Source organism: Tyto alba, unplaced genomic scaffold (assembly GCF_018691265.1).
Source record: "Tyto alba isolate M040663 unplaced genomic scaffold, T.alba_DEE_v4.0 Super-Scaffold_13, whole genome shotgun sequence".
NCBI lineage: Eukaryota > Metazoa > Chordata > Aves > Strigiformes > Tytonidae > Tyto > Tyto alba.
The window spans coordinates 8,225,208-8,252,602 of NW_024881275.1; the positions used below are offsets into that span (position 1 = coordinate 8,225,208).

Sequence of the window (27,395 nt, forward strand, 5' to 3'; positions counted from 1 at the left end):
GTACTACCAGGGAAATTCAATCTCCATATAAGAAGGGACTCTACTTTCAGCAAGTAAGTCCATACCCTCTACGTAACGTATCTGTATGTGCAGCTCACGTGAGTTGCAAAGAGCTTCTTTCAGTCCACTATTATATACCACCAGATTAACACCAACTGGTATGCAGTTCTTCTGCATGGACAGAAAGTGGTAATCACACCTTTCAAGATATACTTAAACCAAAGATAACAAAAAAGGCTGACTTGAAACACAGATGAAAAAAGCACATGCCTTTCCAGGGACAGAAACATTAACTACAGGGAGACTGGAAAATACAGTCATAATGAAATCCAATTGCTAAGAGACAGCAATTTAATCCCAGCAGCAACGTGAGGAGGCTGCTGGAACACTGCAGGCTCTTGACCCTGCACCTAACAGCAATGAGTCTGAGCTCTGTGACCTGGGCCACGAGCTCGACCCACTGCATGCCAAGAGGCAGAACCTGCGCCAGAAGGTCCGACACTCCAGCAAGGGAGCGAAGGAAGCCCCTGGGGATACGAACTGGCACACTGGCTTTGCCAAGCTCACCCAACCCACATCGAGCTGCAGCTGCTAGAAAATGGGCACATCCTGGCTGTTTCCTGAAAGACGAGATACCGCTGCCCTGTGCTACAGAAGGCAAAGATGCTACGGCGAGCGCTGGTGGCTGGAAGGCCCTGCCCATCCCTTCTGACAGGACTTTCTGACCGCGGGTAGCCAGCGAAGCCCGGGGGCCCTCCGCCACCACCAAGAGGGGTCACGCAGGGCCTCAGCAGGCCCGGCCCGAGCCCTTCGGGCGCCCTGAGCCCCAACCTCCGCCGCCGCCCGGGGCGCACCGTCTGCCGGGCGGCACCCTGCTTCCCGCCGCTCCCCGCCGCTCCGAAGAACCTGCTCAGCACCAGCTGCTGCCCCCCGCCGCCGCCGCCGCGTTCCCGCCGCCGCCCCCGCGGCATGGCGAATGGCGGACCCCGGGCCGAGGTAACGGGGTCACCGGCAGCCCGCACCCCCCCACCCCCTTCCCTCGCCGGATGCGACGGCGAAGCGCGGGGCGGGACCGCCAGGGAAGCTCCGCCGCCCGCGGGTACGCTGCGCTCCCACCCGCGGCCGGGGCAGCCCCGTGGCTGCCGCCGCCGCCGCCCTCTCGCGCCGCCCCGCCCCGCTGCTGCGCGCTCGCTCCTTCCGAAGGCCGGTGCGGCGGGAGGCGGCGGCGGGCGGCATGGTACGCTCGCTCAACTCCATCGTGGCCGTGTGCCAGAACATGGGCATCGGGAAGGACGGCAACTTGCCCTGGCCGCCGCTGAGGTACCGCAGGTCTGGAGCGCGGGGTGGGGGCTTCCCGCCGGGGCGGCGGGCGGGCGGACTGCAACTCCCAGCGTGCAGCGCGGCGCGCTGCGCGCCGGCCGGCGCGGGGGGGGGGCGCGCGTTGCGCGCTGGGAGTTGTAGTCGAGAAAGGCGATGTGTGGCAGGGCGGGAAAGTGCCCGCGGTGGCGGTTGGCGGGGCCGCGGCCTGTCCGACGGCCGCCGGGCCGCGCCGAGGAGCCCCGGGAGGCTCGGTGAGGCGTGTCGGCAGGCTCTCGGCCGTGGGGTATCTCTCACGCAAGCAGAGCCGCGGCCGAAGGTCTCGGCCTCAGGCATGGCACCGGGCCGGGTGCAGCCTCGTCTACCCGGGCGCCGGCGATACTTGCGTTATGTTTCTTTTTCCAATGAGAGCAATGTACCTCATTCCGGAACAACGTTGTGATGCTGCTGTTGTTTTCTTGCCAGGAATGAGTACAAGTACTTCCAGAGAATGACTAGCACATCCCATGTGGAAGGTAACGTTGTATTTGTTGCTGAGGGGTGCCTCTACTTACTAAAAGTAGTCTGTGTGGTATCAGTCACCGAAAAGACTGGTCACGTCACTTAAAAAGTCCCTGACTTAAAAGTCCTGCTTCTGCAAACAGTCTGCCCTTCCCCACTTTCCAATGCCTCACAAGTATTTTACCCCTTTGTACATATGTCATCTGCAGATTGATTATGTGAGAAACAAGCCCACGTATATATAAAAAAAAAAAGTTTTATTGGGGACAAAGTCAGTGGAGCAAAGAATACAGCGCTGGGCGCAATGGCGCGCCCTGGAGCCAAAAGGGGCTCCCTTTTATTGTATAAATGGTTACATATTCATCTACTCTAATACATATGCATCACTACTTCTAAGGATAGGGAGGGAATATTACAATTAGTTCCGAGAAATCATTAACATATCCCCCCAACCCAAATTCCTCCCGTCGCGCTTGCGCAGTGCTCCCTGGTGGTCGTGGGCAGGGGTCTTCAGATGAAGGCTCGTAGTCTTCTTCACCGTGTTCGCTCGTTGACCCTTATTTATGCGCAAACTCAGTCCTGTGGTCACGTACACCTTGTCCTTCAAGTCTGGGCTAATTTGTAGCTCTTTTGTCTTTATGGCTCAGCGGCTCCAGTTCCTCTCTTATCTCAAGAACAGGAGATAACAGAGAGGGCCCATCATGTTCTTTCCCATTCCATTGCAAAGGAGTTACCATCCTTTGATATGGACCATCTGGTGAGCATTCCAAAGGAAAAAGGGGGGGCTGTTGGGTTGGTGTTTCCTCTGATCAATCCCCCTTCTCTTCTCTTTTCCCACTAGTAAATTATTTTACTTTTCTTAAAATTTGTATCATTGTACTAATAACAGCTTCAGCCTAATTCAATAAAAGTAATTGTTTAATTACTTTTAGCAAAAGCAAAATTCTTCTATTATTTATCACAATCCACCCTTTTTTTTTTTTTTAATACCATATTTTGCTTGAGCTTACTAACACTTAGTCTCATTCTTTTCTTAATATCATAACTTTGTGGGCACCAGCCACTGCTGCCATCTCAGGGTTTACTGGCATTGCTGTTATTTGCATCCCCTCAATAACATGAGATATTAGCTGTATAAAGCAAGGTATTAAACATGGTAAAAATAGTAAGCCCGCGACGGCACAAAAGGAAGAAAAATTCAATCTTTTCCACCAGGAAGCTCCTAATAGATCATCCCACCATTCTGAGTTTAACATTGAGGGTGTTTTCAGAGCACCATAGGTAAAACAGCTCTTATTCTATCTGCTATGTGCAGTTGTCGCCTTAATGTTTTTGCCGTGTGTTATTTATTCCTTGCTTTGTTCAGTTAATCCAACATGTTGTGACCAACATGCAATTTGCTACTACTGTTTCACCTGTTGGCGTTAAGCAAATTCGAGCTGTGTGCCGAACTGCACAGTCAACCGTACTATCAGACACTCTGTAAACAATAATCAACAATTTATTAGCAAACAAGAACCTGAAATAATTAACTGTATAACAATCCAGCAAAGTCCCACGCGACACAATCAGAAAAAGTAAGAACCAAAGATATCAGCACTGTCCTTTGGATGTTGTCCTTCGATGTCTTGTTACCCTTACTCACGGGGGCGATAGCGATAGAAAGATAGAAAGAGTCCAAGAACAACAGTCACGCGCCGCGTGGTAACTCCTCTGATCAATAACATTTTCTTCTTTGAACTATAAGTCTGTTTCCATCACCTCATCAAGGTTTCGAGGGCGTCTTAGTTGTCTTCGTGATCTTGGAGGATTGGGGGGAGGAGGTGATCTTCTCCGACACCAGCCACGAGACATTCCCTCGCATACCACGATGGCAACGACAGTCACCACCAATATAATGAAAAATCCCAACAGCAGGCCGGCGCACACGGGATCGTCCCCTACTCCCATCTTCCCAAGATTGCAATCCAGTGGGATCAGTAAGATTAGTGGGATAGTCCAGCCCCAGGCTAGCGGCTTGACCGAGGAAGGTCCAAGTGCGCAATGAGCGGAAGTTTCTCTTCCACCCAGAATGCCTGTGCTGCCTAGATCTGGGCGGGCCTGGCAGTTGTTTTTGCCATCCGGGTATAGCCGAACTTTCGAGACCCTCCAACAACACATGCGCTTTGGGCTGGGGGCGTGGAAATCCATTTTCCTGCTGCGTATGTGGACCCTGACTCCTGATCCCTACAGACCAGGCAGGTTCACCACTTGCGCTCTCACTCTTGTACCTCCGATACCGCGAAAACAATGGAGCGTGCTTATGCATGGGCAGCAATTTATTGTGCAGTCTTGATGTTGGTAGCCCTCACTTTGTTTGCCTTTTTACTACATATCTTTTGCCCTTGTAAATGTTCCTCTTTCAAGTGCCCATGTAGTTGTATCTGCTTATGTAAACCACCATCTCCTTTGGTTAACCATGTCGAAAATTCTGTTATAGGTCTTTTCGGCGGTTTTGGTACTGGCTGTTTTACTTCTGTCACATCTTTTACTTGGATTCTCTTCTTCCCACTAAAAATATCTCCATCCACCCTTCTGTCTTTGGGAAAGCAAAGCCACTCTGATGTTGGACATAACAGTAAAGCACTTGCTGCACAAATTTGCCACTATTAAAGCAAACCATACCAGGATGATTAGCAGAGGTCCGGTATAACATATGCTCCCACCTCTCATGCCTATGGGGTTGCAGCCCACAGCTGAGATACAAGTCTTCCTGGTGGCGAGCACAGAGGTTAACCCGGTCTTGCCCTCTACTATTTAACGAATCCATGTGTTAAGAGTTAGTCAATTCAAGTGCAGCTCCTTTGTAGCCACTTCCTTTGTTTCTAAGCAAAGCAAAATTTTTGGCACTTCCTGATAGTGTCCTCCCATCAACTCTCAGGGACATCACAAATTCTGGGGACTAACCTCTTTTTCCCCGTAAATCAAGGTTACAGTTCATGCCCCTTCCCTATACAGTTATAAGACAATTTTCTCCATCTGCAAGAAATACCACATCCGGTAACACATTTCACATTCACACAAAACCCACGCTTCATAACATCCATACATACACTCGAGACAAGGTATTACCCTATTAGGTTGATTTTCTAGCAATGCCTAATTGAATCCAAAATGCTCATAATCTGTTACCAAAAGCCACTCTGTAACATGTCTGTCAGTTAATGCTCGGTAAACGCCAGCTTTTCCCTGACAGTTTTTTTGTTTGTTTGTTTGTTTTTTGTTTTTGTTTCCTTATACAGCAAGTAAGCAAATGAATAAGTAAATTTTCGCAGTGTTACCTCTGAACCCAGTTAAAAACCCAGTCAAACCACTGGTTAAGAGTCATTCAATCCCCTCCTGATGAATTTACTTAGTCCTTTGAGGGTGACTTGTAGTTGGTCAGTTGATGGTACCACAGTCCACTCCTGAGGCTTTTCCACGGTCCTTTTCCTCAGGAGGCAAGAGTCCACCCCTTTTCTTTTGTTCGGATCGCTGTCTCGGTGGTCAGCAGCACCTGAAATGGACCTTCCCGCTCGGGAGTTAATGATTAATCTTTCCACACTTTTATCAATACCCAATCACCTGGTTTTACATTGTGGATATTAAAAGCCAATAGTGGTATTTGAGGCAGAAGTCCTTTCTTTCTTAATTTCATTAAAGTGTTACCAATTCTTATTACATACTTTCTTACATATTGATCTCCTACTTCAGGGATGACAATATCCCTGTCATTACTCATACATGGTAATCCAAGCATCATTTCATAGGGAGAAATACCCAGGTCTGTTCGTGGCTGAGTATTGATCCTTAATAAGGCCAATGGCAGGCATTTAATCCAAGACATCTGAGTCTCAATCATTAACTTAGTCAAGGTTTGTTTTTAAGTTTGATTCATTCTTTCTCCTCTTCCAGAACTCCGAGGATGCCATGGGGTGTGCCATGCCCATTCGATCCCTAAGGCTTCAGATAGCTGTTGTATATAATTTTTAAAATTAAATGTGTTCCTCCGCCCAAGTCTATTCTTTCTATTAATCCATATCTGGGGATAATGTTTTCCAGTAACACCTTGGATACCATGCTTGCCATTGCCCTTGGTGTGGGGGATTGCTTCCACCCAATGAGTTAAGTGAGCCACTAATACCAACAAATACTTCCACCTTTGTATTTAAGGTAGCTCTGTTAAGTCTACCTGGAGGCTTTGTATGGCTAGCTCCTGTTCCCCAGCCACCCTTTTTTTTTTTTTTTTTTTTTTTTTTTTATCTCATTACCTTTTTGTTCACTTTTTGACAAATCAAACATCGATCAACTAGTTGTTTAGCCACTATATATATATTCCTATACACCCATATTGTCTAAGGAAATGATCACAAAGTGATTGCGTTCCCCAATGTATTTTCTGATGTATTAATGACAGAATTTCTCATGATCTTGTTTTATTTAACATCTGCCTTCCATCTGCTAAAGTCCATTTTCCTTCTGAATCTTTTCCCCCCTTATTTTTAAGTATATCCTTTTCTTGTTCTGTGAAATTTGGGGCTAAATTCTCATAATCCCCTGGTATTATTACCAATAAAACTACCAATGATGATTCTGTAGCTGCTTCTCTGGCTACTTAATCTGCTAAATTATTCCCCCTTATTTCCATTGATGCTCCCCTCTGATGTCCTTTCACATGCACAATTGCAATTTCTGTGGGGAGCTTCAGGGCTTCTAAAACTTCTCTGATCAGCCGCTCATGTACTAGCTCCTTCCCTTTTGTATTTATAAGCCCTCTTTCTTCCCATATTTTTCCAAATGTGTGGACCACTCCAAATGCATACTTTGAGTCTGTGTACACTGTCCCTTCCTTATCTCTCAAATATACCAATGTCTGTTTTAGGGCATAGAGTTCACAGACTTGTGCTAACCACCCAGCAGGTAATTTCCCCTTTTCAAACACTTCCATCTTCTGCCTCTCGATAATTACATAACCCAATATTTTTCCTTCTAGGCATCGAGAGGACCCACCAATAAATAGTTTTTCTCTATAGGGCAAAGGTTTATTTAACAGATCTTTTCTTATTTTCGTTTGATAATTTATAAAATCCAAACAGTTACGCTCTGGTTCCTAAATATCCTCCCCGATTCTCCTCCCATAATTCTAGTAATTTAACCACTAGTTTTCCTTCATCCAGTACCACACCTATTCCTAATTGCACTTGTAAATCTCTACCCAGCAAATTACATCCTACCCCTGGCATTAACAGATCATTAACAGCATATTGATCCTCCCCCTGTATTAACACATTCGTTATAACTGGGACCGAAAACCCCTTCACCTTTAACCCCTACAGCCCAAGTTGTATCTTTTACATAATCTTCCTCCTGGGGTCTTAATTTCAAATTTATCAAGGGCTCTTCTGTTGGTATATCCCCCAGGAGGTAGAGCCCCTGACACCCCTAGTGATTACCACCCTCATCCTGTTGGGTTACTTCAAACACCAACAGGTCCCGTATTCTCTGGGGGCATTCTTGTTTATAATGCCCCCCCTCCCCACAATAAAAACATTCCCTTGTGATTTCCCTAGCCAGTGGTGCCTCTTGGTTCCACCTTCCCTTTCATTCCCTTGCCTGTTTCAAATTGTGATTTCCCGTCTGAGATTTCTTGTGTTTATTTCTAACAGCTTCTTGTGCAGTTATCATAGTTTTAGCTTTAGTTTTAGCCTTTTCTTCATCCTTCCTAATATCTACTTTCTGTGCTTCTCTCAGGATTCCTCCAGACACTTATTATAATGACCTAGAGTCCCTCATATCTCTCCTCTGCTCTTGTTCATTCTGATTCCACTGCAGAGGGGTTACAGGGAGTTTCCTTTCCCCGGGTATCCCCTGCTGATTTTCTCTCTCCCATATCCACATTCCAACCGTTCTGATCATCTGTCTTTCCTCAGGAGAGAAAAAAAAATTCCCGTAATCGACTGCATCTCCTCCCATGTATATATATACTGGGTCCCAAAAATTGATCAATCTTCTCTGACAGCCCCACAGGGTCCTCTAAAAACCTCCTAAATTCATTCTTATACGCCCTCACTTCTACATTAGTGAGCGGCACATCCACAAATCCCATCCCCCCTTGAATTCCTGCCGCTGGGACTTCCCCGCAAGGGATTAACCCTAGCCGCCCCGTGCTCCCTTAAACGATTTCCCCCCCCCTTCGTTGCTGCCCGGTTTCAGGTCTGATATTAACAACAGGGGCCTCCTCACCCGCATCTTCCTGCTGCACCCCTTGATTTCCTAGGTGTGCCGGGTTATATGGGGGGGGGTAAATTATCCAAAGGGTCCCATCTCTTTTCCTTCCTTTCCCTTTCACCTTCTTCAACCTGCTCCTCCTGCTTCAATTAAAAAAATCCCAAATCTCTGCGACCCCCTCCAACATGAGGCATATTCACTTTCTTCTTGATTAAATGGTTCCTTTGAATTAACATAAATATTAAGAGCTTGACAAATCCAATCCTCTTCTGATCCATATTTTGGCCAATTCACCGAATCTTCCCTGATAGGTCCTTTAGTCCATTCGAACATACAATAATTTGCCATCTTGATCTTACTCTTCCCTCTGGTACATGGGCTATAATCCCAATTTATATATATATACACACACACACATATATATATATATATATATATAAATATATATATATATATTTTATTATTATTTTTTTTTTTTTTTCCCAGCCTTTCCCTAATGGACTGTATGGGAAATGGCAATCTTTGGCTCCCTATTACCCTGGAAACTCAACTGCCTAGCTCCTAGTTTCTTGTTCACTCAACTAGACTAACTGAAGTATCTTGTTTCCCAATCCCGGGGAACTCAACTATCTAGCTCCTAGTTTCTTGTTCACTCAACCAGACTAACTGGAGTATCTTGTTTCCCAATCCCGGGGAACTCAACTGCCTAGCTCCCAGTTTCTTGTTCACTCAACCAGACTAACTGGAGTATCTTGTTTCCCAATCCCGGGGAAACTCAACTGCCTAGCTCCTAGTTTCTTGTTCACTCAACCAGACTAACTGGAGTATCTTGTTTCCCAATCCCGGGGAACTCAACTATCTAGCTCCCAGTTTCTTGTTCACTCAACCAGACTAACTGGAGTATTTTGTTTCCCAATACCGGGAAACTCAACTGCCTAGCTCCCAGTTTCTTGTTCACTCAACCAGACTAACTGAAGTATCTTGTTTCCCCTTTCCCGGGGGAGCCGTTCACTCATTTTCACTCGCTTCGTCTCTTCACCGGCCGTCCCCCTCGCGGGAGCACGGAACCGCGGTTAGAAAGACTCCACAATCGCTTCGCAAGTGCGACCTGGCGCCTCGCGTCTCACACACACACCTTTCAGTCCTCCCCCTATCCCGCCATCCGGACACTACTTACAGTCCCCTTTTCGTTGCCCGGATCTTGTGCACAAGGTTTAATGGCTGCCGCGGTCTCCAGGGAGCCCTAACCCCCTCTTTGGTCCACGAGTCCCCCGCCGGGATCGTCACCGTCAACCTCCGATGGCGCCGGAGGGAACCGAAGAGACCGCTGAACTCAGCGGGGCGCGCCTTCCGTTCAGGGCCCTCTGGCTCCATGGCGGTGAGGCTTCTGTCCTCCCGGACGAGCCCCCAATTGTGAGAAACAAGCCCACGTATATATAAAAAAAAAAGTTTTATTGGGGACAAAGTCAGTGGAGCAAAGAATACAGCGCTGGGCGCAATGGCGCGCCCTGGAGCCAAAAGGGGCTCCCTTTTATTGTATAAATGGTTACATATTCATCTACTCTAATACATATGCATCACTACTTCTAAGGATAGGGAGGGAATATTACAATTAGTTCCGAGAAATCATTAACATATCCCCCCAACCCAAATTCCTCCCGTCGCGCTTGCGCAGTGCTCCCTGGTGGTCGTGGGCAGGGGTCTTCAGATGAAGGCTCGTAGTCTTCTTCACCGTGTTCGCTCGTTGACCCTTATTTATGCGCAAACTCAGTCCTGTGGTCACGTACACCTTGTCCTTCAAGTCTGGGCTAATTTGTAGCTCTTTTGTCTTTATGGCTCAGCGGCTCCAGTTCCTCTCTTATCTCAAGAACAGGAGATAACAGAGAGGGCCCATCATGTTCTTTCCCATTCCATTGCAAAGGAGTTACCATCCTTTGATATGGACCATCTGGTGAGCATTCCAAAGGAAAAAGGGGGGGCTGTTGGGTTGGTGTTTCCTCTGATCAATCCCCCTTCTCTTCTCTTTTCCCACTAGTAAATTATTTTACTTTTCTTAAAATTTGTATCATTGTACTAATAACAGCTTCAGCCTAATTCAATAAAAGTAATTGTTTAATTACTTTTAGCAAAAGCAAAATTCTTCTATTATTTATCACAATTAAATGAAGAAACTGGAGATGAATCAAATGTTTCAGGGCTGCAGGTAATTTGTAAATAGAATTTCAAAGTCATGTTTCCCAGGTAAGGTAGAAAACTTCACCTACCTGGCTTTACCTACAATTCCATCCCTGAACAAGTTAAAAATTGAAAGGTTTTTATATGTTTATTAATTAGCAGAGGTTTTTCTCAGGCTTTGTTAGCTTAGCTAACTTGTTTGCTGTAGCTCAGCCTTGGCCATTTACTCCACCCCTCTGACCCTTGTGACAGTAGTTTTGGTTGATTTTCTGAGTGTTGAGATATGCTAATACACCAGAAAACCCTACCCGTACTGGTAATATACAGCAACAATACTGCAACTTTATGTAGTATCAATATGCATTGTTATGCACCTGTACTGGTAATATGCAGCAATAATGTTCAGGCACAGCAACACTTTTGCAGCAAAGTAAAATATAGACTGTTGATTCAATGAGATAAAATCAGTTATTGTGGAGTGAAAAAAATTGTGACAATCAGCACAAACAAACAGGGATAGGAATGCAAAAGATTAAAAGAGCTGATTTGTTCTGACTGGGTACTTGCTGCTGCCAGAAGAGACAAGTTTTGCCAAATTGCCCCCATTCCTCACTCACACTGACTTTAATGCTGGTTTGATGTTTCCTAAACTGTATTAATTCTCTAACCCAGTAGATTAGTCTACTAGGTGTCTGCAGGGACTGCCAGTACAAGGTGTGTGGTAGGACCAGGAAGGAGGCATTGAGAGAGGAGGAACAGGACCTCCCAGAGCCATGCAACTGGCACTGTGTCTGGTAGAATCAGAGCCATGAGACACAACAAATTTATCCTCACGTTTCTGCTGCTTCACTCTTTGCCAACATCATCACTTTCCTGTTTGTTTTTTGTTTTTTTTTTTTTTTTTTATATGCTACTGTTAAAACTACTGTCCAGCAAAACTCACTTGCTTGCTAAAACTTCTGGACTGCCTAATATGTGCTCTTGTTTTGATTAAGTGAGCTATTCCATATTCTGATTTGAAAGTCTGTTCCATATTCCACAAAGAACGTCTAATCTCATTTTGCATTAGTTTTAAGTGAACGATTTCACTTAATGTTTTGGAGACCTGATTCAGTCCACTGCAACTTTACGTACAAAAAAAGACAGAACACATTTGTAAGTCTTTCTATGTGTCTGCAAGTTGCATCTTACCTGGCACAAATAACTCATGATCAAAAAAGGATGTTTTAAATACAAAAGAAAAATTTGGCTCCATCCTGTCTGCAAATCTTCTCATAAGCTATGACCTTAGATGCTAGGCAGTTAAGTTCCTTCATAACCAGACATCTTAATCCACTATGTTGCCATAAATCTTCACAGCAGGGATATCACCATTGGCTCAAAAAAGTTGGAGTCACTGATTTTTGAAAGTGAGAATACAATGGAGAAACACCACCTGATCTTACTTTTAGTCTGATTCCATACGTGCACTGGCCACTGCTGTAAATTAGCTGTTAGTCTAGACAAATCTTTGTTCTGACCCTGTAGGAATCCCAGTGTAAACCTTTATTAAGAAAATACATATATTTTTCAGAACGTGTGCATTTCTTTCAGCAGTGGTGCCAATGGTCTGTGCTAACTTATCTAAACCGCCACTGCAGTATGTCTCTTGGAAACTTGCTCATGAAACTTGTCTACAGGAGAAAGGTCTTTACACACTGCTAATAAATTGGAGCATTGGTTCTCTAGTGTGGTCCAGTAGATCTAGCCTCTCAGATCAAGAAGCAGGAAGGATAGAGCTGTGAACAAATACTATTTTATTTTCTCTAAAATCTTTCCTGCTGTGTAGCACTGTAAAAAACTTCTGTTACTTTTTGTGAGTGTCAACCTCTGTGTTTATTTCTCTTGACAACTCCATTTGCTCATAAACAAAAACTATTCTTAGCAGGATATATATGAGAGATAATCAGGTTATGAATATTTGGGTTTGGTCAGAAATTATATTTATCTAGAATATGACAGAACACCTGTTACACTTCTGCTTTGGATTTAATTTGGCTGGTTCTTCTAAAAGTTTTCCATTTACCTGTTTGTTTTGTTTTGTTTTCTTAAATAACGCTCAAAGCTGGCAATTATTCCTGACTGTATAACTGGAATGATGGAACATGCAACCATGAAGTTGATTACTGTGTACTGCTTGGATTTATACAGAGAAGAATGATGTTTTTTCACGCTAAGAGGACTCTTTTGAGAGTGTGAGTTGGCCTCACACACAGAGATTAATTTGGCTGCAGAACTGTAGCAGAGCCAATGTCTGTGTAGTGCATATAGTGGGCAGTGACATGTCTTTTATTACCTTCTTTCAGTTATAACTTTATAGGTGCACATAAGACTACTTTGGTGTCAACTGCCTGACAGGGCTTTGAGGCCACAAACATATTCTTCTATGTGTGTGACTAATTTGAGAATTGGGACCTAAGCTTGTACTTTTGTTAACTGCTGAAATGGAGTGCAGAAGGGGGAGGGAAAGTCCAGCAGTGTCACTAAACAGTGAAGCAAACGTGGGACAGAGCAAAACTTCCCTTTAAATAAGCATTTTCTCTCTTACTCAGGTAAACAGAATGCACTGATAATGGGTAAAAAAACCTGGTTCTCCATTCCTGAGAAGAATCGTCCTCTAAAAGACAGAATTAATATAGTGCTCAGCAGGGAGCTCAAGTATGTATGATGAATAGTAGTCCTGTAAAACAAATAAAAAGTCTGCACCTAAAAATATGTATAACAATACAACATAAAGTAGTTCTAAATGTTACATTTTTGATATCTAGTTAGGAAACGTCTCTGCTATTGGTTCTGAGTGATATCACTACTTTACCTTTAATTTTTTAATTATTATTTTTATTTCTTTTAGTTCTTAATTAATTCACATTGTCATTACTTTGCATAATAAATGCTACTCCTAGCTCTACACACAAACCATCTGACAGTTGTCAGAAGTCTTTCTGACTCATGTGTTCAACTGTATTTCTCTAGTTCCTGATTAGATTGGTGACTCCTAATCCCTTTTTTGAAGTTTATTAGCATTTAAGGAAAAATAACTATCCTTTTTTCACAACTCTCTCCTTGAGTGTATCACCCACAGTCATCCAAATATTCTTAAACAAAAATGTCCACTTATAGTGGTTTATTGCTTTGGAAGATGGTGGTGGCTTTTAGTCTGAGTATGTGAGGGGGCAGGAGATAGGGCTTCTTGACCAGTTTTATTGAATTAAATGTTAGTGTTCTAGAATTTCAGTAAAAGTTTATGTTTCATTTTATAGGTATCTAAATTTATCAAGCTATGCTTTTTAAAAAACATTATATAAAATTTCGGATCTGTAATTTATAATGTCTTTTAAGTCACAGTTATGATTAAACCATGATTTGTTAAACAGTCCTGTAGTCAGATGAGAATTCTAACATAGTTTAGCAAAAATAGGCATATCAAAATAATTAATTAATGTGAAACATTTTGTTATTTGTCAATTCAGCGAAACACATTGTATGTCTAGATTGTGTTGATTATAATGAAGAATGGTCCTTTAACTATTTAGTAATAAAACTTTGCTTTTTCTAGGGAAACCCCACAAGGAGCGCATTATCTTTCCAGAAGTCTGGATGATGCTTTAGCTCTTTTGGATTCACCAGAGTTAAAAAGTAAAGTAGACATGGTTTGGATCGTTGGAGGTACATCTGTTTACAAGGTACATTTAAAGTACTCCTAAATAATTCATCTTCTGAGATGCGATGAGGGTGGCTCTAGTTCCTACTACTTCCACATTAGGAAGTGCTGTTTTCTTCATGTGACCCAGCAAACTCCAGTGATTCCAGCAGAACAAGTCTTGGAGAGTAAGATTTCAATTCACAGGTTTAAAATACCTGTCCAAGTAACCAAAAGTTGCTCTTGCTAATGGTCCAGTCCAGTATCATACAGTCATTGTGCTTTTGAGGGCTTCTCTTAAATATCTAAATTGCTAGGTTTTTCAACCTAAACCCATATTGTTATGTTCATTTTACTGAGGTAGTAGACTGCCTCTGCAGAGGATGTGGAAAAAGAAGAAAAATGATCTAGCATTTTTAGCCAGAATATGACACTTTATACAGGTATACACGTAGCAAAAGAGGATTTAGAGAGAGCTGGCAAGTGTTGGTGTCAGCAATAAGGGGAGATAATCATACAACAAGGTAGCACTCATTCTGTTTTCCCATCTAGCAACCAGATATCCCTACTGTTCCCACTCCCGGGGTTTCTCTTGGTGTCTACAGTGTCTTGGTATTCAGGTGCCTGTTAATGTGCCAAGAAGACAGCATGTGCTACTTTCTTCTCAGGACCACCTTTGCACAGACAGAGCCCTGTATAAACTGTCCTGTTTTCCCACAAGTGGGGAATATTCTTCCTGTCCTTAACTAAAATACTAGCTGTGCAGTGTGCAGGTCTGGAGTAAAATGTAGCTTGTTTCCCTATGTTTCCTTAGCCATCTTTCTCCCTTGCCCCAAACTCTTTCTCTCATTTTTCATTTATACACGTGTAAAGTTTAGTCAACTCTCCATGCATCCACCCACATCCCTAGAGTTGTTCTTTCAGCCCCTACAGTCAGGGTTCTGGCCTGTACATCTCAGTTGTTTTTGTCTTCTTTTTTAAGTTCTCATATAATTTGTATTTATTGTCAAACAGTACCACACAAAAGATTATGGCCACTAACCCTGGTTTCTTTCATATCATTCAGGAGAATATGAAATAAGAACAGCAGTAATCGTTCCTTCTTCTGATAAAAAAGACCTTAATTAAGAATTGTAAAGAATTTTTTTTTTATAGTGAAAGAAACAGTCCCGCTGACCTTTAGTCATTGCAAGTATAGTGGGGAATATACTCCAATTCTTGTTTGGCACTTGGACTTTAGGTGTGTGATGAAGATGTCATCATGCTCCTGGTAGCACATTAGGGCTGAGCGTAGCCACACAACAGTGCAGTAAAAAGCTGTTTTGCACCAGTACAATCTAGTCCATTATCCCAGTAAAAAGAGCACCTGGACTCTGTAAAGTGTCATTTAATATGCTACTTATTAGAGCTAACACGTCAAAGAAGGACAGAATAGTATAAGTTATCTTACATCCCTGTAGATGTTGAGAACTCCCAAGTTGTGTGGCATTGAACAAGCCTCCAAGCCACATGCAGCATGCTGCACAGGCCCCATCTGTAGAAAGCACTATCCTATTTTGGTCATGAAAGCTACTATAGGACTTTCTTACAGTAAAACATGTCTATTCGTAATTTCCACTGTCAAACAGAAAGGATGTTCACATGAAAACTTCCTGCTGCTTTTTTAGATAAAGGCAAGGGCATGCATGTGGTATAGTCATCTGTACCAAGTGGGAGCTGCCTGCCTGCAGGCTCCTCTGTTACAGTTCGCTCACTGAACTTATCCTGTGGCCAAGAAATATGCACAGCACAGTACAGGCCTGGGTCTATTCAGATTAATTGTTAAGTGGGTCACTAACACCTTAATGTACAATGATCTTTCAGTCAGGATCACTAGGAAAGGGGAATGGCAAGCTCACATGAGCACCTGTTGCACTTACTTCAAGCAGGCTGATTTGACAGCCTGTCATGGGCTGTTGTGGATGTCTTGAAGGATCAGTGTGAAGATGGGGGATAACAGCATTCTTGGAGTCTTCACTGTAGGTGCTCTACCCTGATTGATCTGCAGCTCTTGGCACAGGGGTTGAGCCTGGGCTGGTGGCATCCCAGTGGTACGGGGATCCTGGGGAGTTGGAAGTAAATACAGAATGTATTGAATGTGGACAACTGAGGCCATCTGTCAAGAGCTACTATAACAGCTTTGCCATTGAGGACACAAATCTGACTTGACATGGGTCACCTCATCAGATTTGTAATCTGACATAGCCACAAGGTAGTACTGTTGCCTCCAGGGAAGCTTTTGGACTTTCTCACAGCACAGGTTTGCAAGTGCAAATCCAGGCTGGGTGGAGAATGGATTGAGAACAGCCCTGAGGAGAAGAACTGGGGGATGTTGGTTAATGAGAAGCACAACATGGCTCAGCAATGTGCACTTGCAGCCCAGAACCCACCCATGCCCTGGGCTGCAGCCAGAGCAGGGGGGGCAGCAGGGCCAGGGAGGGGATTCTCCCCCTCTGCTCCGCTCTGGGGAGACCCCCCTGCAGTGCTGGGGCCAGCTCGGGGGCCCCCAACAGCAGAAGGACCCGGAGCTGCTCGAGCGGGGCCAGAGGAGGCCACGGAGATGCTGGGGGGGCTGGAGCAGCTCCCCTGGGGGGCCGGGCTGAGAGAGTTGGGGGGGGTCAGCCTGGAGAAGAGAAGGCTCCGGGGGGACCCTGAGAGTGGCCTCCCAGGGCTTAAAGGGGGGGCAGGAGAGGGGGGGGGGGACTCTGGGTCAGGGGGTGTGGGGATGGGACGAGGGGGGATGGGTTTAAACCAAAAGAGGGCAGATGTAGATGAGATAGAAGGAAGAAATTCTTTTCTGTGGGGCTGGTAAGGCACCGGCCCAGGGTGCCCAGAGCAGCTGTGGCTGCCCCCTCCCTGGAAGGGTTCAAGGCCAGGTTGGACGGGGCTGGGAGCACCCTGGGCTGGGGGAAGGGAGCCCTGCCTGGGGCAGGGGGGTGGGACTAGGTCCCTTCCAACCCAAACCTAATCATTCTAAGACTCTCTGATTTCTTTGGATCCCAGTTTGAGGCCAGACTGGATCTTCTGGACTATTCTGGATCTCCTGATTTCCAGAATGAATTGGTGTATGGATGAGGAAGAAGAAATGTAGCAGCCTAGCAATGGCTAGTAGGTCAAAGCAATTACAAAGCCATTATGTGTCATGAGAGGCACTCCATAATTTTGCGTGACCACTTGATGTTTTGAGAGCTGTCTGCTGGCTCATGAATGCTCATTGTGTGCTGGAAAACTTGTGGTGGTGACTCACTCACTGGTTCTGTCCCTTGAGTCCCTGTTAGTGGTTAGAACTTATCAGACACGTTCCTGGAGCAGATTTTCTGTCTTGGTTTAATCCGCAAGAAATTTTTTTTCATGTACACCAGTATTACTCCCCAGTACAACTAAAGCATGGTGAGTGGGGACAATTGGAAGATACATTTCAAAACCACGTTTCTGTTCTGAATTAAGACACTAATGTAGATGCACTGTGTGTGGAGGTATTGTCTCTTAATTGAGAGATTCAGGTCTTGGCTTTGACTCTGAAAAATAGCACTACCTGGAGATCCTAAGGGATTCTGCTCAGTGTAAATTATTTCAGTCTCTTTTAACTGTATTTAAACTCTGTGTTTTAAACTGATTAAAAACAGCATTGGGATTTTACTAGGAATAGGAACTTTAAGTCCAGCACATCCCCAAATATTAAGCAGGGACTTTTAAAAAAATTTAAAACAAAAAAAAAAAAAAAAAAAAGGTTTAGATTTACCTATGTGGATGGTATGGTCTTATGATACGTTGTTTGTAGGGCATTTAATATAAATCTTGCCTTGTAAAAATAACCAAGCACAAATCACTAGCAATGAACCTACCATTGTGGGGGGAGGGGAATAAAACTAGCAACAAAACTTTTTTTTTTTTTTTTTTTAAGAAAATAGAAGAATTGAAAAATTTATGACTCAGGTCCTCAAAACCAAGGCCTCTTTAGTAACACCAAAACAGGCTATATGTCAAACAGGTTTTCACCTTGATAAAACAGTTTTTCCTACCATATCTCGAACGTTTAAAATTGTCTCTTCTAATTTGTGTGTTCCTACTCAGCTTGTTGCTTTCTCAGTGCTACAGAGAAAACAATGACACTCAAGGTCACATTGCTGAAGTACAGAATTGTATTTGTGTATTAAATTTGGAGAAGAAACTTGTAATTTTGTAACAGAACAAAAAGTTCTTTCATAAGAAGTTTTGTTGGTTTTGCTATTCAGTTAAAATCTAGGCTGGCCATAACAGAAAATAGATGCTGGTCATAAATAGCATTTGGGGAAATTCTTCAACAAAGAGGCTTGAGCTGGAAAATTAAATTTCCAATAATCTCAAAGGGAAAATCTTGTCTAATATTCATGCTCAGGTGTCTTCCTATGTATTAGTATTTGACATACTGTGTTTGGTAATCTACCTTCTTTCATTCTTCAGAATTATTGAATTATGAAGTTGCTATTCATTTTAGTGCAGCAAGTCTCTTGCAGAAGATTAATTACCCTCTTAAATAAAGTTTGTTGACTAAGCACATAAGCTTCACTGGGTTCTGAATGCCCTGAGTGGGTTGTGAATGCCACATTTGCTAAGCTTCAAATCTTTGCTGTACCATAAGGATCACTTTAAAAGAGAGAAGTATCAGCAGTTTGAGTCACTAGTTTTATCATGATTTTTTTCAAGCTTGCCAAAACTTTGCTAGCTACTACTAATATACTAAAACATACATTTTAAAGATTACTTTTTAGTATGTCTGAATTCTTTTAAACTATAAAAGATATAATAGTAATTTTTCTACTTTGCCTGCATATAAGACAAAGTGGGTTTGAGCTGTGTACCTGTTGTAATAGACTAATACGTATGTTACCATGTTTTTGAAGTGTTGCATTCAGCCTGAGATGTGACCAAGGACTGAGATCCACTTACAAGGGAGCTACACAGAGAGCTCATTTTTCCATGCACACGCGCTCCACTCTTGCAGGTTGCAGTGCTGTGGCTCCCTTCGAACAGTGCTCTCAAAGGGCATGCTGCAGAGAGCAAGCTCCTCTGACCTGTGAGATGCTGTTGATGTGGAGGATGTCAAACTACAGGCCAAAAGCATTGTTCTGTTCTGGGAGCAATCAGTGCAAAAAGCTGAGCACTGCATTGGCTTCTCCACTAGTTCCGTTTTAGAGTGAACTAGTTACTGTGGCTTAATCCTACTAACGTTTTTGAAAGCTGGTAACGTTGCCTTTAAAGTTTAAAGTGTAGACTGAAGCTTGTGGTTGCACTGACCATATGTTCTTTCCCTGTTCCACCAAGCTCATGATAATGTTATTCGATTATGCACATTTATGGTCCTAAGCAGTTGTTTGCAAGGAATATTACTGTCTTCCTGGTGTATATGTAAATGTAACTGTCTTCATTACTGTAATGTCACAGAATCTTTCTTTACAGGAGAATTTTCCCATGTGTAGTTATGTAGCTTTGTGTAGTTGTCTGAACAAAATGATGTGAATGGAAAGACAATTTTATTGTATTCCTTTAACTTTCTAGGTGTTTTTTGATAAAGGGTTTAAGCATTCTTAGTTCAATTCCCTAATATCTCTTTTATATAAAAGTGTCAGGATCACAACATTACAGCTGACAGCACTGTCCTCCCATAAAGATTTATATTTTGTAAAAATACATCCATGACTATTGTAGTCATGCCTCCAGTGGCCAATACTTCTTGCTCTTACCTAGTTATAAGTAAAATTAGAGGAAACAGAATTACAATATTGTCAATGGTCTAGTGGATTAACTAATAATTTCTTTCAAAAGTTTAAGAATTTTCTGTAATTTAGCATCTTGTTACTTTCACAGACTTCAGAATGCCATATCCAGTCTTTCCAGTATAGTCTTCAAAATAAACTCAGAGGATTTTTAACATGGAAAGAAAGGTGTGATAGTGCTTTTATTCCTAAACAAGCTTTTTGTGTACTCATTTTTGTGAACAAACATATTGATTTGACATTCCTCTGGGAAAAAATAATTACTAAAAAAGGTTAATATATGAGTCAGTTACAGCCACAAATCATGCAGCTGTGAAAGGTTGTTGCTTTGTAAGTTCTTTTTCAAACATGCTTGCAGAGATCATAGAGGAAAAGATTTAAAAGACCCTCCTTTAAGACTAACACACAGAAATGTGTAGTGACTAAAGTGTATTTGTTTCTGCAAGGACAGAATGGTCAGGCTTTTTGATAACGGTCGTAGAAGAATTTTATTGCACTTGCCTTTGTCCCTGGCAGAGAACTGGTGGTGAGAGCTACCACAGTGTCTACTTCCTCCCTAGGCTTAGCCTTCGTGGCTTGGGAAGGAAGGGCTATTGCCTACCTCACTAAGCTGAGCCCTAGCAGTGTGGGAAGGTAAGGTTTTTGAAGGTGTTGAATCTCCTGATTGTCACCACAACTGTCCTAATAGCCAAAGTTTAACTTAGGCAAGTACTTTTAGTTAGGTAAGATCTAGAACTTTGTGAGATCTTCAGCTGTGAGATTTTTTTAATGTATAAAATACATTTTTTAATACTCTTGCAGTTTCAAAATGCAGCTTGCCTATATGGTCCAGTACCCTTTAAGGGTTGAAAACCAATGCAAATAAACAGACTTTATTTTGAGATTTTTTCTATTATAGTGTTCTCATATTTTGTTTGTATTGTCAATGTTGTCTAGAAACACACTTGAAAAACAAGTACCTCACATAGTTACTTTAGCTTTAGTTACTTTTTTTACTTATTTTATGTGATCAGTAGAAGATGAGAAAGTAGGAGTGTGTGTGTGTCCTAAAACCTGTGAATCTTTAACTGTCTAGAAATAATTGGTCCCTTCTACAGCAATTGGTTGCTATGCCCACTAGTTTACAGTGGTTTGGTGATTTGATCTGTGAAAGATTAATTTTCCGTATATGTCTGAAACTACTTGTAATACACAGCCATTCTTTGTTGCAGAGCTTCAGGGCTGTTTTAACCTGTGTTGTACAAAGAGAAACTAATTAAAGGTAATGGTCTTGCACGTGCAGACATAATCTAATTTTGTATGGCTGTCAGTCCAATGCAGCTGGAAATTATGGGAAGGATGATCCTTAGGTCGTCTCATTTTTGCTGTATGCTTTAGAGGCAGGCCTACCAAGGATTTCTTGGAAGTGAGCAGAAAGGTGAGGGTATGCTAAAATCTTTTCACAGAGTTGTGAAGATATACGTGAGTAATAAAGGACTCGGGTTCACATACTGAACTCCATTTGGATGTATCTGACACCTCAGCTCTCCTGTCCTCCCTCTACTGTGGAAAGTCATCTCTGCTTGAGGAGTGTGAGCCAAAAATCAGCACTGCTTTTCACTGTTGCATGAGGCTGTAATATCTTAAAAGGTTCAGTAGCTGCTACACAGGGAGGTGAGCTTGTGTGGAGAGCAAACACATATGCAGCTCCCAACAGAAACCAGTGCGGGTACAAATACAGTCCAAGGATATCTGGGTAGAGTAAACTAAAATCATACCAAGAAAGACTTTGAGACCCAGCATGGCAGTGGAGTGAGGGGAAGTGAAAATTACACTTAGCAGAGTAGAGCAACCAAAATATAAAGTCAAACCACTCTACAAATGTATTTCTCCTTGCCCATCTCTGTAATAGTCTCACTGTCATGATGCTGGGCGTTTGCAGCTGCTGGAAAGGAGTATGTGGTTTGAAACCAGCTCAAGCCTGTTGCTCTTCTCCAAGTTCTTTTTGTTGTTTAGTATTCACGGGCCACGTACACAGTTAGGTTCCAGAGCTGGTCTGGCTAACTCAGCAAGCGCTTAAACTTTTTTTTCTAACTTGGTGACAAACAGTTACACGGCTGGTTGGTTCACTCAACTAATGCAACCATTTATCTAGAACAGAGGTCACCCTCTGGTCCCCTTCAGGCTAAGTTCAGCTATTTTGCAGTATTTGTGGTCAGTCACTCCATATGCTCTTCCCTGACCTGTCTTGGCAGTACAGAGTTCTTGCTGAAGGTAAATTTCATAGAGCTGTATAGGAAGTCAGTGTTTTATTCTACTACAAAACGAAAGTATCAGTTTACAGATCACAGTATGTTTTTATTTGTGAAGCAGACTATTCTTCTTCTGTCATTCTGCAGGTATGTTTCTCCTCTTATATCCCACCCTTATTTAAAGAGAGAAAAAGTGTGGTATTTATATGCAAACTGGATGAACATCAGCTCGGTGCTGTTGGATGTTGTTGTGCTGTGACCTACCCCTTCCATTTCAAGCCATTCTGTAGTAATAGAGCAACTTTTCTAAAAACTAACTTCTCAGCAGCGATACTAATTAATTTTATTGGATTACATTTGCTATTACTTGGTTCCTGTACTTGTCAGAGTAGTACCTAATAGCATGCTGCATGGTGAATCACCTTTAACAAAGAGCATTGCTCATTGCCAATTTAAGGGAAAGAGAGAAACAGCTGTAAGCTTTTCAAAAATATATTGTAACCAGGCACCAGTATAGCTTTTAATGGGTTATTTTAATGCCAGGAAAGTCTGGAAGAGGTGACTTTTTGGTCTGATCTGGAGACAAACCATGTTTTTTTAACTCCTGAGTTCATGTGAATTTGCTAGTGAGGTGCTCACCTAACAGGTATCTTCATAACTTTTTTCATAACTTGTTGTTGTTATATAACTTTTGATGCCTATTATCACTTTGGCATAATCCAGAGATCAACCTTTGAAGTTAAACTGGCAGCGATCACAAAATTTAAACTAATGCAGACTAAAAATACAGTATAAATCCTTAGCAGTGATAATAATTAAACATTGAACAAATTACCTTGAGGTGTGGGCCGCCTCCACCACTTAAAGATTCCTGTCTTTCAGTGAGGTATGATTCAGAAATTGCTTGTTGAGACTAGGCCATACTGCTCCCTTTTTCTCACAGGACTACTCAATTTTTAGTTAATTTCTGTCAGATGCCCCAAGATCTGAGAGTAGGTATTGCTGCCACTTAACAGGGGGAACTGGCACAAGATTAAATTATCCCTTTAGAAAGTACTCTTGGGCAGAGTCCAAAAGAGGAGATCTAGACTTCCATTTTCACTGCTTTGTTTAAATTATGTAATATATAAATTGGCAACTGAGTTTCAGTTTTAGATAACATATTTAGTGTGCGATGTACAAGTAAGAAATAAGACTCTTATCTCTTGGTTCTTTTGGAATGCTGCCATGGTGATGGCTGGTGCAGGCATAACAAGAATTTGGAGAGCTGATGAAGAAAGCTCCAAATAAGAACTTACACTTGATGTTATCTTACAGACTTCAAATAGTGTTATAAAACAAGAATACAAAAAATATTAATAAACAGCACTACTTCATGCATGGTTGAGCTGTTTTACAGGAAACAACTCAATTTTAATAGTTTCTATTGTTTTTAAAGGCAGCAATGGAGAAGCCAATGAATCATCGATTGTTTGTGACAAGAATTTTGCAGGAATTTGAAAGTGACACATTTTTTCCAGAAATTGACTACAAAGACTACAAACTACTCACAGAGTAAGTATGAAGATGCATACTAGTTTTGTCTTCAGATGGAAGACTTAATAATCTACTGTGAATGTGTAAGTGTCCTATTAAAGCCACGTTCTGTTTAGAGTTAGAGGTGTTTTTCACTGTATTTCTCCTGAGTCATAATTTACTTGGAACCTGGAATTGCACTGCCCTCAGTACAGAGAGATTGTTGGAACTTGTGTTCTTCAACCTTTCCATAATCTTTACAGTAAAGAATTGCATTTGTTGGTTTTCTTGAAAAGTAACTTTCTTACTGTTTCTCTTTTTTTAATTACTCAAATATTTACTAAGCTCTGTAACTCTCAGTATGTTGTTAGTCAATGGTATTTAGCCTCTGAATGTCTCTGATAAATTGCCAAACACAAATTAAATGGGTTTGAGCAGGGAGGGTTGAGCCTTTATAGATTTCTAAGTTTATTCCTTTCTCTTGAGAAAACTACTTCTTCCTGACAGACTTAGTAGGAACAAGTATTGAACTATAAGTTTCTGCCATTCACAGTGGTTTCTTATATGTTACCCTTGTCATATTCCAGTCATACTTTTATGTCCACTGCAATGAGATTACATCCAGCAGGCAGTAGGGAGGTGGCAAAAACTCAAATGTCTGCCTCAGGAACCAGCAAGGAAAGGACCTCTTCCTCTTCTTGCTACTCTCGTTTAGGTTTCTAGCTGGTTACAGACCAGCAGTGGAAGAATTAGAAATTATGGCAAGTCAAACTCTCTGTATGGGGCACAGGAATGGATTAGCACTGAAGTGGGGAGAGTAAGTAGAGGCAGGGAAGAAGGATGTGGGAGAGACAAGCAGGGTGAGTGGGGAGGATGAATTGCCTTTTTCAGCTCTAGCATGTACTGAACCATGCTGTGCCATGTCATGAGCCCACATTAGTACCCTGATGTCTGACTCAGAGTTCCCCCTCTCTCCCTCTTGCCTGTTTCTCAGGTACACATTGGTTTTGGCCACTGTACTGAAATCAGAATTTGGCCTTAAAACATGATTTTACAAAATTGCATATGATTCTATCACTAAAGTGGAAACCTAATAGAGTCAAACCTAGTGAATAAAATTTAAAATTTCTTTCTCCCTCAAAGTCAACATTACTCATACAAAATCCTTATTCTGTCACAGGGAGCTGAACAGATTTTTTTAAGTGTCCATTAATAAAAACAGTTTTAGTAAATCTGGAACAAAGAGCAACACTTTGCGTGGTGGCAATCAGCTACTTTAAGAAGCTGTTGTAGGCTTGTAGGAAACCTTTACCTTAGCATTTCCTCTAAATCATGTGAGAAAAAGCAAAGTTAAAAAACCCAAAGGTGTTCTGTATGTCTTCTACCTTTGCAGACATTTTAAATAACATGTTGGAGGCTTGAATAAAAAAGTAAGGTTTTTTTTATTAAGCCAAAAAGGTGGTTTTTCTTTTTTTTTCATCAGAGTATGCTTTCTTGATTTAAAAAGATGAGCACACAAGTTGCTGATAGTAGTTAACATGATTCCTAAAAATAGTTTGTACTTAGTATACCTGTTGTAAGGATGGTATTTTCATCTCCTTTTTCAAACAACTCTCTAATTGATTGGATAAATTACAGGTGACTCATAATGATATTTTTATCTACTTGTTGGCTTTTGCTTTTTCTTCTTCCCTCTCCCCAGGTACCCAGGTGTCCCTGCTGATATCCAAGAAGAGAATGGCATCCGGTACAAATTTGAAGTGTATGAAAAAGATGTCTTGGCACAATAAATGAGGATTTCTATACTTCTATAGGGTCAGGCATTTTGAATCATGAAGTCTTACTGACTGCAAATATATATTGAATTATTGTGAGAAAATCCTGCTTGATAGCACAATCCCTCAGTAGTAAATGATTCCAAAAAACACACCCACACTCTGAATATACACCTTGCAGTTGAAATAGGGTGATCAGCAGCATGAAAGAGGTAACTCAGCAATATTGCAGCTGAGGTTGAATGAAATCTTGCATTGATCTTTACAATACATGGCAGCACCCCTAACAATTCCACAAGTAATTAAAGGTGTCAGAACCCTTCTACCTAAACAAAGGTTTTGGGTATCTCCTGATTCAAAACATCCAACACCAAGAAAGCATTAAAACTCCTGAGTTTGTCTGCAGTGGTATACGTTTATAACAATCTTTAAAACATGCTGGTGTAGAGGAAAATGTAAGGAAGCATAACAAGAGAAATGGAGACTGGAAGTCTCAGGCAGCTGTTGAGGGATACACTGATCCTTCATGGAAGTCCTCTCTTGTCATCTTAACTGTCCTGGTACACAGCCTACTTCAAGCCTTTTGACTGAAAGCACTGACTTACAAATTAATCTGATAAAAAAGTTTTAACATTTCCATTAACTTCACACCCCTGTAAAGGCTTGCTGCTGTTATAAACGGTTGCTGTGTCAGTTTGACCGTGGCCACTTTGCAGTGTAAGAACATAAACATTGCTTTCTTAACAGAATTTTTGTTCTTACGTCCCTTCTAAATGTTACCAGTGCAGATGCAGAGTGTTGATTTGTTGGTGTGATTTTGAATATTCTATGTCGCACACAAATACAGATTATAAGCAGATAGTGGGGTTCAGTTTCCTCTTTCATTAAACATAGCCAGTATAATAATGTTTTACATTGCTCTTCCCTAAAGATAGTGAGCAATTCACTGGTTCTGTAATAACACTGTGATTCTAATAGCATACAGTGCCATGTGTTGATTAAAGTTTGTTACTGCCAATATTATCACAACATGATCAGTCATACTAGCCTGCTGCTATGTTCTGGTGGTGGGCAGCTTGTCAGGTGGCAGAGGACTCCATATATGAAGTGGCGTGGAGAGGAGCTGGGACACACCATGCCCAATGCCCATTTACACTTCCTTGTGCTGCAGCTGCCACCCTTAGAGTGATGGCCTGCAAGGAGGGAGCCCTGCCTCCCTTTCATTGCAGATCAGTCTGAGACTAGGATAGTGAAAATAAAGACTAAATAAGTAAATTAACCCTCAAAACTCTGCTGACTCTTTTCCCAAAGCGTTTTGAAAGCATCATCTTGTGAAGCAGTATTGTGGTAGATTCAAGTGCTAATGCTCGTCCTTTAATGTCCCACTGAGGCCCAGTTCTAACATCAGGGAAGGCAGCCCTGGCCATCGGCAGGCTTTAGACAAATTATAACTGTACAGAGGAGCATAACAGTGCCCAGTTTTCTGCAAGGAGATTAAATGATGACTTTGCTTGCTTTTGAAAAACCAAGCCTCTTTGATATAAGAAGAAAACACTTGGAGTATCAGCTATGAATACCTCTCGAATTTTCCATGGCAATTCACACCATTTAACTGATAAAAAAGATAATTCTTGGAGCATCTGTTCTGGGTTGTCTCAGTTTTCTCTGTGCTCCTCTCCTTTTGAATTCTTAAAAATACAAGTACTTTCTTGTGTTGATCTTCTTGGCCCATGTGTACTGACTTTACATCAGTTGAAAAAGATTAAAACAACAAAGTTCAATGCCTGCATAATACAGCAAGAAGTCTCCTGAGTTTTTACTTGCCAACATGTGGTGAAAGGGAAGGAAAAAGACTGTTACCAGGGGGATGATATTTTCTTTCAAAATATAAGTCACAGTGACCCTGACAAGAGAAAATAACCTCCAAAAGCATTTCATATGTACCAGGTAGTATCAAAAAACACATCGCTGTTGAAAGCTCTGCACAGCTAGTCTGCAGAGTAATGTGGTTTATGACAACTGTCTTTTGTTAAAAGTGGAAGCCAAGACTTCATGCTTGATTACACTTCATGTTGGAGTACACTGTGATACTGATTGTGAACATACGTTAGAAAATACCTGCTTAAGCATCCATTGCAGGACATCTAATTCAGTGAGGCCA

At 42.1% G+C, this 27,395-nt stretch overlaps 2 protein-coding genes across 3 annotated transcripts in view; one reads left to right on the forward strand and one right to left on the reverse strand.

The window, feature by feature from the left end:
- MSH3 (mutS homolog 3) overlaps positions 1 to 1,071 on the reverse strand; it is a 116,093-nt gene extending 115,022 nt beyond the window's left edge. Inside the window, exon 1 of the mRNA XM_032995504.2 lies at positions 855 to 1,071. Coding sequence (XP_032851395.2) covers positions 855 to 971 — 117 coding nt within the window. The 5' untranslated portion in view covers positions 972 to 1,071. The remainder of the gene's footprint in view (positions 1 to 854) is intronic.
- Positions 1,072 to 1,129: 58 nt separating this feature from the next.
- On the forward strand, positions 1,130 to 27,034 carry DHFR (dihydrofolate reductase). 2 transcript variants are annotated; one of them, XM_032995491.2, is made up of 6 exons: positions 1,130 to 1,329; positions 1,783 to 1,832; positions 12,831 to 12,936; positions 13,835 to 13,961; positions 23,383 to 23,498; positions 25,162 to 27,034. In XM_032995491.2, exons 1-6 carry the CDS (start codon positions 1,235 to 1,237, stop codon positions 25,247 to 25,249), a joined length of 582 nt encoding a protein of 193 aa, XP_032851382.2. In that variant the 5' UTR covers positions 1,130 to 1,234; the 3' UTR covers positions 25,250 to 27,034. The 2 variants fall into 2 exon arrangements, with proteins under 2 accessions (XP_032851382.2, XP_042643555.1); XM_042787621.1 differs by having other exon boundaries at positions 1,130 to 1,320.
- The last annotated feature ends 361 nt before the right edge of the window (positions 27,035 to 27,395 follow it).

Excerpts from the sequence above, each read along its gene's own strand:
- DHFR (XM_032995491.2), top strand. The coding sequence starts at position 1,235 with ATGGTACGCTCGCTCAACTCCATCGTGGCCGTGTGCCAGAACATGGGC. Across the intron at positions 13,962-23,382 it reads GAGGTACATCTGTTTACAAG|GCAGCAATGGAGAAGCCAAT; the intron begins GTACATTTAAAG and ends TTGTTTTTAAAG. Across the intron at positions 23,499-25,161 it reads GACTACAAACTACTCACAGA|GTACCCAGGTGTCCCTGCTG; the intron begins GTAAGTATGAAG and ends CCCTCTCCCCAG.